Raw genomic sequence first — 11,318 nt, forward strand, 5'->3', positions numbered from 1 at the left:
CTACTGCACTTCGAGGATGGTGTTTTTGTGCCTTTGTGAGGTGTGTTCGTACTTTTCGTTGAAGATTTTCTATATCCGTTTTTGTCCACTTAACAATACCAAATGAGTAGCTAAGCGCGGAACATGCGTAGGTGTTTAGTGCCTTAAACAAATTTTTACTGTTAAGGTGTGAACGGAGCAGCTGTTTTACCCTTCGTATAAATTCAATAGTTATCTCAGTTTTCATTTGCTTATGGTCAATCTTCCGCGCTTGCTTTATTCCGAGGTATTTATACATATCATTTTCACCCATGGCCTTGATGTTCTGGCCGTTTTGCATATCGAATCCACCGGACTGAACCTTTCCTTTGATTATATTTAAGACACGGCACTTGTCAAGACCGAAGTGCATACTAATATCATTAGAGAAATTTTCTACTGTTTTTAGCATCTGATCCAGGTGGCTTCCAGTGGAAGCGAACAGTTTTAAATCACCCATATACAATAGATGATTAATCTTTGCAACCACAGTAGTGTTATTTTTGATGCTAAAACCTGTATCAGTTGAGTTCAATATCTGGGATAGGGGGTTCATCGCTAGACAAAACCACAGTGGGCTGAACGAATCTCCTTGAAATAGGCCCCGGTTGATTGCAATATTTTCAGTTTCGATGTTGTTTTCACCAGGTATTTTGAGGTGAATTTTTGTCTTCCAATCTGACATTATATGTTTTAAAAAGGTCACTATGTTATCATCGACTTTATATATTTTTAATATATCTATAAGCCACTCATATGGCACTGAATCAAACGCTTTCTTGTAGTCGATGAAAGCAGTAAAGAGATTCCGTTTTTTGCTATATGCTTGGTTAGAGATGACAGAGTCGATGATAAGTTGTTCTTTGCAGCCCATGGAACCCTTAGCGCATCCTTTCTGTTGAGGCTCTATGATATTGTTTAGAGCACAGTGTTGGTTGATACGCCGGGCTACACAGGATGTGACCAATTTATACACAGTTGGAAGACAAGTAATTGGGCGATACTTGGTTGGATCTTGGGTGTTATTTTGATCTTTGGGAATTAAATAAGTTGTTCCCTGGGTTAGGAAAGATGGTATTTCCTGCGGATTAGAAATAGTGTGATTAATTATTGCTGATAGGCACTCATGAATACTCCAGAACTTTTTAAGCCAGAAGTTCTGAACGCCATCTGGTCCAGGAGATTTCCAGTTATGAAGCTCTTTGATAATATTTGAAACTTCTTCAGTAGTGAAGGGTTCGTAGGGAGCAGTAACGTAGTGTTGGCAGTTGTGCGCCGTATCTTCGATCCATCCAGCATTGGTGTTAAGAGCAGCTGGTGTGGAAAGTTGATTTCCCCAAAACTCATGGATTTCTTCTCGGCTTGGGTAAGATTTATTGGCACTTTCTGCAGTAGAATTGAGTTTCCGATAGAACGCCTTCTCGGCATTTTCAAAAAGCGTATTGTCAGATTTTCGTTTGTTACTAATTTTGTATCTCCTTAGTCTGCCTGAGTAAACGGAAAGCTTTTGTTTTAATGTATCCAGGCACTGTTGTGCTGTGTTGTTTTCTGGATTATATTGTGAGTGTCTTGCGGTGGTTAGCATTATTTCTTCAGCTCTTCTGATTACTTTTCTACTTGTTGTTATTTGAACATATTCCGTGATTTGACCAATGTCCATACGTAATGATTCAATTTTCTTTAGCAGCCGTTTTTTCCAAGGTGCAACTCTGTTATCTGTCCCTCCGATATTAGTACCCCGTCGTGTTCTGGTCTTAATGCCCATAACATTAGCAATTGCTGTTGCTGCACAGTAAATCAGCGTGTGCATATATTCCAATGTATTGGCTTCTACGACATAATTGGGCAGGACTTCAGTGTTCAAAATTTGTAACAGCACTCCTAGTTTCTTACAAGAGTTTACTCTTGGTAGCGGTGGTCTTCTAAGTGGGTTTGTTCCATTAAACTCTTGTACTGCGCGTGCCATTTCGTTAACTAGGCTATCGCGCAACTCGTTGCCTGCTGTGTATTATCAGGTTGAGTTTCTTGTTCTTGTATGACAACCTCAGGAATTGGCTCTTATATTTCGTTAAGGGCTTGATTTCCAACTACTTCTTGATTATGAATCTCCCGTTCGACTTCGCTTCTGATGGTATTGCGTCTAGTCTCTGAGATGAGATTATTTCTGATAATTACCCGGTATTGATCTGCTACTCGTTGTTCAGATACTTGGATTTCTGGGTACTCTCTTCAAAATTCGGCATACAGATTTTGTCGATAGCCAATCGTTCCTTGACCGAGGTTTGTCACCTTATAATAAAAACGCAAAATATTTTCATTCATGGACATAGTCCATTTCATGCGCTGCCTCGGTCGTCCCGCTTGAGTGAGCGCCGGCTGATGTTCCAGCGCAAAACATTCAGCGAGTGGAGCTCTTGTGGTTGTTGTTCTTGTTGGGCTGTAGCTGATTGTATGACAGGGGCCCGCCTCCTCAACACCCTGCCACCGACGTCCCGCATGCTGTCACGTATAAATATTATTATTATTAATAAACTACATACTAAAAACAAGTAAGAAAACTGTAAGAGTTCTTTTCGTTGTCACCTCATCGTGTGATCGTGTTCTGACAGTTATCAGTTGCTCTAATCTCCTCTTATTTTCTCCGTCGACGTTCCCTCACTTCGGTAGCACAGTCGACCCATGTGTGGCTGGAGGTTAACTATTAATCTGCCGCAGGGCTCCCCTTCAGTGAGGAACCTGCTGGTTTCGAACGGCTATGTTGACTTGTGTTGCTCATCAGACGGTTGGCATATGAAATTCGCTGAGGAACATTTTGGACATTCACAGTTAAAAATTTGTCACTTCTTTCTAACACTCTAAATGGGCCGGTATAGGGAGGTGTAAGAGGAGGCTTCACTTTATCGGTCTTCACAAGCACATGACTCGTAGTCTGTAGATCCGGATGGACAAAGGCAGTGCGGGCTGAGTGGTTGCTCGTCGGTACAGGACGCAATGCTCCCATGGTCTCACGTAGTCGTTGGAGAACAGCACTAGGGAGAAGCAGCTGTCCAGGGAGACTCACTGGGGTACCATACACTAACTTGGAGGCTGTACATGCAATGTCTTGTTTGAAAGTATTTTGAAGGCTTAACATGACCAGAGGGAGGGCTTCAACACACGATACTGTGTCCGCGGCGATGAGAGCAGCCTTGAGCGTTCGGTGGAAACGTTCAATGCATCCGTTTGACTGTGGGTGGTAGGCAGTGGTTTTAATATGTTGTACATCTAGAAATCCATTGAGCTGGCGAAACTACTGGCTCTCAAATTGCCTACCTCGGTCCGTTGTTATGGTTGCTGGCACCCCAAACCGGGATATCCATCTCTCACGGAGCTTCTGCGCGACAACTTCGGTTGTAATCTCCGAGATAGGTATGACCTCTGGCCATCTTGTGAAACGATCGATGATTGTGAGCAGGTATCGAAAGTTCTGATTTGCTGGAAGTGGGCCCACGATGTCGATATTTATGTGTGCGAATCGATCGTCTGGCATTCCTAGAGGTGTCACAGGTGTAACAGTGTGACGTCCAATTTTGGCACGTTGACATTGGATGCATTCTCGTGACCACTGCTTGACTTGGCGATTCATGTTATGCCACACAAAACGTTCAGCAATCATTCGTAATGTAGCAGCATGCTCTGGGTGGGACTGCGTGTGGAACTTCAGGAAAACATCTCTTTGGAACACAGCTGGCACATAAACTCGTATACGACCAGCTTGGACTGAACAATAAATAGGTCGCTGTCTATCTGGTAGAACTATGCTTTGAAGTTATAAGGAACTGACAGGATCGTCCAGGGTCTGTTGAAGACCCTCATCTGTAGTCTGAGCTTCGGATAGCCGGTCATAGTCAATGATAATGGGTGTTGTGATAGCGTCTACTTCAGGTCGTGAGAGATAATCGGCAACGATATTGGCTGCGCCCTATATATGTCGAATATCGGTCGAGAATTGGCCAATAAATTCTAGTTGACGTATCTGTCGTGGAGACTGCCGCCCATGTCGCTGTTGGAAGGGAAACGTTAAAGACTTGTGATCAGTATAAATGGTAAAAGGCATGCCCTCAAGAAAATGGCGGAAGTGATGTATGCCACTGAATATGGCAAGCAACTCTCAGACATAAGTGCTGTAGTTTCGCTCCGTCCTAGAAAGCTTTCGAGAGAAGAAAGCGATGGGCTGTAGGTATTCACCTATAAGCTGTTGCAAACACCGCCGATGGCAGCATCTGAGGCATCAACTGACATGTTCAATTGGGCATTTGGTGCTGGAAAGACCAATTCAGTCGACGCGGCCAAGAGTTCTTTTACCTTGGTGAAAGCTGCTGCGGCTGCTGGTGTTAATGTTAGTTCTTGCTGCTTTTTCTTTTGCTGAGACAATAACTCCGTTAGTGGCATTAGCCCATTGGCAGTATTAGGTAACCAATGTCTGTAGAAATTAAGCATACCCAGAAATCGTCGTAGCTGTCGATAGGTCGTAGGTTGTGGAAACTTGCGAATCGCGCTAACTTTAGCCGGCAATGGACGAACGCCAGTTGGGGATACCATTGCACCCATGAAGTTTACTTCACGATTATGGAATTTTGATTTATCCTTGTTAATTTGGAGTCCATTTGCTTCCAAAATCCGAAGTACTGATGCCAGGTGTTGCTCATGCTTAGTCTCAGTCTCCGAAGCAACCAAAATATCGTCAATGTATACATACACATACGAGTATTCTCGAAAAAGGTGATCGAGGTATCTCCGGAACGTCTGGGCAGCATTTCGAAAACCGAACGGCATTCGGAGGAACTCGTACAGCCCAAAGGGGTTGATTACAGCCGTCTTTTGGACATCCTACGGATGGAATGGAGTTTGGTCAAAAGCACGTACCAAGTCGATGCAAGAGAAAATTTTCTTACCATGTAGCTGGTTAGCAAAATCCTGGATGTGCGGTATAGGGTAGCGATCTGCTTTCGTCATGGCATTTAAACGGCGGAAATCTCCACAGGCACGCCATCGTTCATTGGACTTCTGAAATAAGTGAAGCGGACTGGCCCAAGATGACTTTGATGGTCGGATAATGTCTGCCTGCATCAGCTCGTTAAATTCTGCTCGTGCAGCTTGAAGACGGTCTGGTAGAAGTCTTCGTGGTTTAGAGAAAACTGGTGTACCTCAAGTCTCAATATAGTGCTGGACTCTTTCAGTATCCTCTCGTATAGCAACAGTTGGACGATCATAAGGATGGGCAGTGGATAAGCCTACTTCTGGCACCCTAACACGACGAGACACACAGGTAGGTTGTGGAAACTTGCGAATCGCGCTAACTTTAGCCGGCAATGGACGAACGCCAGTTGGGGATACCATTGCACCCATGAAGTTTACTTCACGATTATGGAATTTTGATTTATCCTTGTTAATTTGGAGTCCATTTGCTTCCAAAATCCGAAGTACTGATGCCAGGTGTTGCTCATGCTTAGTCTCAGTCTCCGAAGCAACCAAAATATCGTCAATGTATACATACACATACGAGTATTCTCGAAAAAGGTGATCGAGGTATCTCCGGAACGTCTGGGCAGCATTTCGAAAACCTTGACATACTAGTCGTTTGTTTCTCATGTCTACACTAATGTCATAGACCAAGGTTTAGTGTGCGCTGTTTCTGACCATATGTTTGGATGCACGATCCGGTGGCAGAATCCAGGCATACAGTGCTGGGCTGAGTCTTTAGTGCAGATTTTACGTGGAAGCACACTTAGGTCTGCCCCTGTATCAATAAGAAACTGAAGTTGGAGAGCACTATCGGTAATGAAGAGGCGGCATGGTATGTGAGGGGCTGCGGTTGCCGCTATTACTGCGCCCTTTGATTGTTTTTTGTAAAATTGCAGGGTGGTCTACATTTCTTTGCTTGTGCATCAAACCTTCGATGGTAGTACCACTTTTCGTCAGATTATGACTTGGTACTCTTGACCATTTGAATCTGTTGCCCTTCTTCAGCTACAGTTAATCTGTTGGATAAAGCATTCACTTGGTCACTCAATGCAGCCACTGTTTTTTCTAAGGTAGAGCTTTCTATAACAACCATGACTAGAAAACTGGAACACCGGAGGTACGTATCGGCTTTCTTAGCAAGTTCTTCTAGGTCTCCATCAAGAATAGATATAACGCTTCGAACTTAAGGTGGTAGACGGTCCAACCAAAAATTTTTGAGAACTTCCGTACTAATGCTATCCATGGCCAAAACTTGCATTCGATAGAGTAGTTGAGTGGGTTTTAGGTTACCCAGAGTGAGTTCCATCAACTTGTGGATCTTTTCATCTGAGCTGGTGCCATACCTGTCGAGAAGTCGAGCTTGTAGTTGTATATAGGCATTGCCAGCAGTGGGATTCTTTACTATGTCTGCTACTTCTATAAGTACTTCACGGTTTAAACTAGCAACAGTATGGTCGAATTTACAGTTGTCAGTTGTGATTTTGGCTTGTTACAACTGCGCTTCCAGCCGAAGAAACCATAGTTCTGGTTCAGTGCGCCAAAACTCTGGCGCTTTGATGTCTACCCGTGCAATTAGTGAGTGATCATCGCCTTCGCACGGTGTAATATTCATAGTGTTTGGCATTGTTTGATCGGTGTTTGTTATAATTGTGTATAAAACGTTGTACTTACAGTTTTTTTCTCGGGGTCACCAATGTGGCCTGTTTGCGGGAAGCAAAGTAGTCTGGGCAAACTTTAAATTGTTTTATTGATTTATTAATAATAAACTATATACTAAAAACAAGTAAGAAAACTGTAAGAGTTCTTTTCGTTGTCACCTCACCGTGTGATCGTGTTCTGACAGCCATTAGCTGCTCTGATCTCCTCTTCTTTTCTCCGTTGACGTTCCCTCACTTCGGTAGCACAGTCAATCCATGTGTGGCTGGAGGTTAACTGTTAATCTGCCACACAGTCTACAAACCGTGATCTCGTCAAGCATTTCCGATATGCGCACGCATTGTGTCCGTGTCACAAACAGATGTGTTCCGAATTTGGAAGGCAAAATTGCAGTAGGACCGGTGACCGGTAACACAGATTTGGGTGAAAAAAGACTAAAAAAAAGAAAAAATTGGACAATGATTAGTTTAGTTTAGGGCACCCAACATAACCAAATACATACTTTAACCTAGACACCGCGTCACAGTGTTGCCATATTTTAATATGTATATGAATGTTTAAAATATAAATTTACTTTTACGAAATTATAATTTGTGTTATGAGAAGATACAAGTTTAGAATAAGTATAAAACAGCATTCATAAATATTTTTCTTTTAACAAAAAGAGAAATCAAACGATTTCTACTTAGCGAAACCGAATTCAAATCTTAACCACTGTGTTTCCTAAAATTTGCGAAACAAACAGCTGGATGAATTACTCGGCAAGGGAATCTAAAATTGCATTCCACAAGCCGTTCATCCTAGTCAAAATTCGTAGTGAATTCAGTTTCTCGTACTTCCAACGAAGTAAATAACAAAACAGAATGACGGTATTAGATTTTTGTTTTGATAAAGTGCAGCAACAACCGTTGATACGTATTTCGACCTCCTTAAGTCTCTTCAGAACGGTATAGCCACAGAGCAGTGGCTATACCGTTCTGAAGAGACTTAAGGAGGTCGAAATACGTATCAACGGTTGTTGCTGCACTTTATCAAAACAAAAATCTAATACCGTCATTCTGATTTTTCTTTTACTTTAAATGCAGTTAAACATTGCAAATTAATAAATTAAGTTTAAGTTATAAAATAAATTTAAGTTTAGTTTAATGTAGTGTAATGTTTAGTTTATCTTTATTTTTCATCTGTAATTTAATTTAATTAAAAACTATGAATTTATATATCATTTCAATGCATTTCTATTATGCATTTTTTTAAATTCATCTTTATGTAATGTGAGAGTATGAAATAACCATCGAGATAGAATCTCTGGAGAAGCTATGAGCATATTAACGTGTATACCTATTAAAAACGGCGTCAGTAGGTGTGGCTAACTATCCTACAAATATGGCGGTGGGATTAGGGCCGGACTCAATAATAATAAAACTACTATACAAATATGACTAGTTATTCAGAAGATTTAATCATAATCTAAAAAAGTGCAATACACTTTTAATAAACTATGATTTATTTATCTAGCGGTAAACACTAAAAACACGACATACTATACATAAAGATAAATTAATACAGTCAAATAACAAGTTGTATCTGAAAGAGATAATAATATAAATAATATTTTAAAGGGTAAAATGAATCTACGGTATGAAATAGAAGAAATACGTTCGTTTTACAACTTATATATTTGATCAAATGAAATCGTAGGCTTCCACGGCCAGAGTCAGAATTATGGTTTATTCGTCTTCCGGGTTTGGACCGTGTCATTTGTGAGTGACCCAAAAGTGGGTTCATCTCGACGTTTCGCTACAATTATATGTAGCTTCTTCAGGAGAACAAAAAAGAAAAAGAGACAAAAACAGGAAGATGGGTAGTTAGCAACGGTAACTCAGTTACTCAACGCAACCAGAGGCGAATACTAACTACCAAGATGGGCATTTGGTCACAGTAACTCAACTACTCAACGCAGCCAGAGGTGAAAACCAAATGCCAGGACAGGGATTCACGTCCAACAGCTCAGAACACTAACGCGTCGAGAGGCAGGGAGTGAATCCGACGATTACTCCGCTACCGCTCTATTTATAGTCGCGGTGACCTGTCGTGTCGGGACGTATCGGCACACTCCGTGGCGCGAACGTCAAGAAGCGCGCGCTGGCCAATCATGTGGCTGCATCGTGGTAGCGGGACCGGACGGCGGCTCTAGACTGGGATTCCAGATGGGAGACAAGTAGTATCCTTCCTCTCGATTGATATTATGTGGATTTTTTCGGATCTCTAGAGATTCGCGGATTTTCCTGGAATAAAAGAAGGGGCTCTTAGAAATAATATGAGTTTTTTCGAACAATATGGAATGACCGGTTTCTTGGCAGTGTTCTGCAACTGCAGAATGGGAGAAAAGACCTGATCGAATGCATCTTTGATGCTCTTGAATCCGAGTTTTGACGGAACGACCAGTTTCGCCAATATACACTTGTCCACATGAACAAGGAATAGAATAGACACCACAGGAAGATAGGGGCGGTAATGGGTCCTTAGGAGAGGGTAGATATTGTGATATTTTCTTGGGTGGTCGAAAAGTAGTCCTGATACCTTCTTTGCGAAGAATTTTGCCAATCCTATCAGTGACACTTCGAATATACGGAAGAAAAGCCACAGGAGTATTACCCGAAGATTCTGAATTTGTCGTCCTAGGGTGTAAAGGGGGATGTAGATGTCGGTGTGTAATATTTTGAATTGTGGACTTGGAGTAACCGTTGGCGACAAGGGTTTTTTGCAGATGGCCAAGTTCTTCTCTAAGGTTGTCAGGTTCAGAAATCGAAATGGCCCGATGGATGAGAGAGTTGATCACAGAATTCTTTTGGGCAGGATGGTGGTGTGATAAAGCATGTAGGTAACGATTCGTGTGAGTCTTTTTTCTATAAACAGAGTGACCCAATCGGCCATTGGGCTTGGAGGTGACTAACACATCGAGAAAGGGAAGGGACCGATTATTTTCTACTTCCATTGTGAATTTTATACTCGGATGTTGTGAGTTAAGATGATCTAGGAAGGGAGAAAGGGTATGTTGACCATGGGGCCAGATGATAAATGTATCATCAACGTAGCGGAACCAGACTTTTGGTTTTAAGGGGTAAGATTCTAGGGCTAAAGACTCAAAGGCTTCCATGAAAATGTCAGCAATGACAGGGGAAAGGGGAGAACCCATTGGTGTTCCAGATATTTGTTTGTAGAAATTGCCTCTAAAAGAAAAATATGTTGAAAGGAGGCATTTTTCCGCAAGATCTGCCAAAACCAAAGACTTGTTATCATTGGTCAAGTGATCTCGCAGAACAACTAGAGAGTCATGTATGGGGATATTAGTAAATAGGGATGATACATCGAAACTGACGAGAATGTCTTGGGGATCGACCGTGAGGGAGGAGATTAAGGTGATGAAATGTGTGGAATTTCGGACATAAGAAGAGGTACGACCAGTATAGGTCTTAAACTGATTCGACAAGTACTTTGCGAGTTTGTAGGTAGGAGAGTTAATCGTAGTCACAATGGGACGAAGAGGTACGTTGTCTTTATGGATTTTGGGAAGACCGTAAATTCTGGGGCAGATGGAGTTTTTCGGAACTATGGACTTCTTAACATCATCGGAAAGATCGGATTGTTTGATGGCATGGGAAATTTCGCGTTCGACTCTAGGAGTGGGGTCTCGAGAAATTGTGTTATAACAGGATGTATCCCTAAGTAAGTCGTTTACTTTCTCTATGTAGGAAGGAGTATCCAGGATGACTGTGGCATTACCTTTGTCTGCAGGAAGGATTATTATCTCAGAAAGAGAACGGAGATTTTTGAGAGCTATGAATTCCTCACGAGATATATTGGAAGTAGGGATTTTGGCTGTATCAAGACATTTAGCGACGTCAAAGCGGATACGGTCGGCTGGAATTTTGGGAATTGTGCGGAGTGCCGCTTCCACATTTGAAACTATTTCTTCGGTAGGAATTCTGGAAGGAGTGATAGCAAAATTAAGACCTTTAGATAGAAGACTGCTTTCTGCACTTGTTAATTGGTGAGAAGAAAGATTAACGACGGTGTTAGTAAGAGGTGAAAGAGAAGTAGAAGTGGTGGAATGTGATTTTTTCTTAGATACAAGGGATTGGAATTTCTTTTTGTGAGTTTCGTTGCTTAGAAGAAGGATTTTATCGGCTTGATGATAGGAAATGCGGTCTAAAAGTGACCAATCATCGACACTAAGAATACTGGAGAGTTCAAGATGCAGCTTAAAAAGTTTTTGGGATTGAAAATTAAGGGTTTTCCGAATATGTTGAATCCGTTCACGAAGTAGAGATAGGCTGGCTCGATGTAGAATTCGGGAAGAAGATGAAGAGGAAATGTGATGTTTTAGAACAAGAAAATTGGGAACCAAGTTATTATCACGACATCTAGAGAGGAAGGTGAGCGAAGAAAGTAGAGATGAAACTTTAGAGCGAAGATTGGAGAACTCTGAGGTTTTGCGGAATATAACCTCCCCGTAGAGGTTGGTCAAATGAAATCGTAGGCTTCCACGGCCAGAGTCAGAATTATGGTTTATTCGTCTTCCGGGTTTGGACCGTGTCATTTGTGAGTGACCCAAAAGTGGGTTCATCTCGACGTTTCGC

At 41.9% G+C, this 11,318-nt stretch overlaps 2 protein-coding genes across 2 annotated transcripts; both read right to left on the reverse strand.

The window, feature by feature from the left end:
* Window positions 1-2,719: 2,719 nt before the first annotated feature.
* Window positions 2,720-3,643, reverse strand: LOC140450615 (uncharacterized). The gene is made up of 2 exons (XM_072544274.1): window positions 3,331-3,643; window positions 2,720-3,282 (listed from the first exon to the last, which is right to left on the reverse strand). Exons 1-2 carry the CDS (start codon window positions 3,641-3,643, stop codon window positions 2,720-2,722), a joined length of 876 nt encoding a protein of 291 aa, XP_072400375.1.
* Window positions 3,644-6,205: 2,562 nt separating this feature from the next.
* LOC140450617 (uncharacterized) lies at window positions 6,206-6,634 on the reverse strand. The gene is made up of 2 exons (XM_072544275.1): window positions 6,516-6,634; window positions 6,206-6,461 (listed from the first exon to the last, which is right to left on the reverse strand). The coding sequence occupies exons 1-2, from the start codon at window positions 6,632-6,634 to the stop codon at window positions 6,206-6,208; spliced, it is 375 nt and encodes a 124-aa protein (XP_072400376.1).
* Between the last annotated feature and the right edge of the window lie 4,684 nt (window positions 6,635-11,318).

The sequence above is a fragment of the Diabrotica undecimpunctata genome, chromosome 9, assembly GCF_040954645.1.
Source record: "Diabrotica undecimpunctata isolate CICGRU chromosome 9, icDiaUnde3, whole genome shotgun sequence".
Taxonomy (NCBI): Eukaryota; Metazoa; Arthropoda; class Insecta; order Coleoptera; family Chrysomelidae; genus Diabrotica; species Diabrotica undecimpunctata.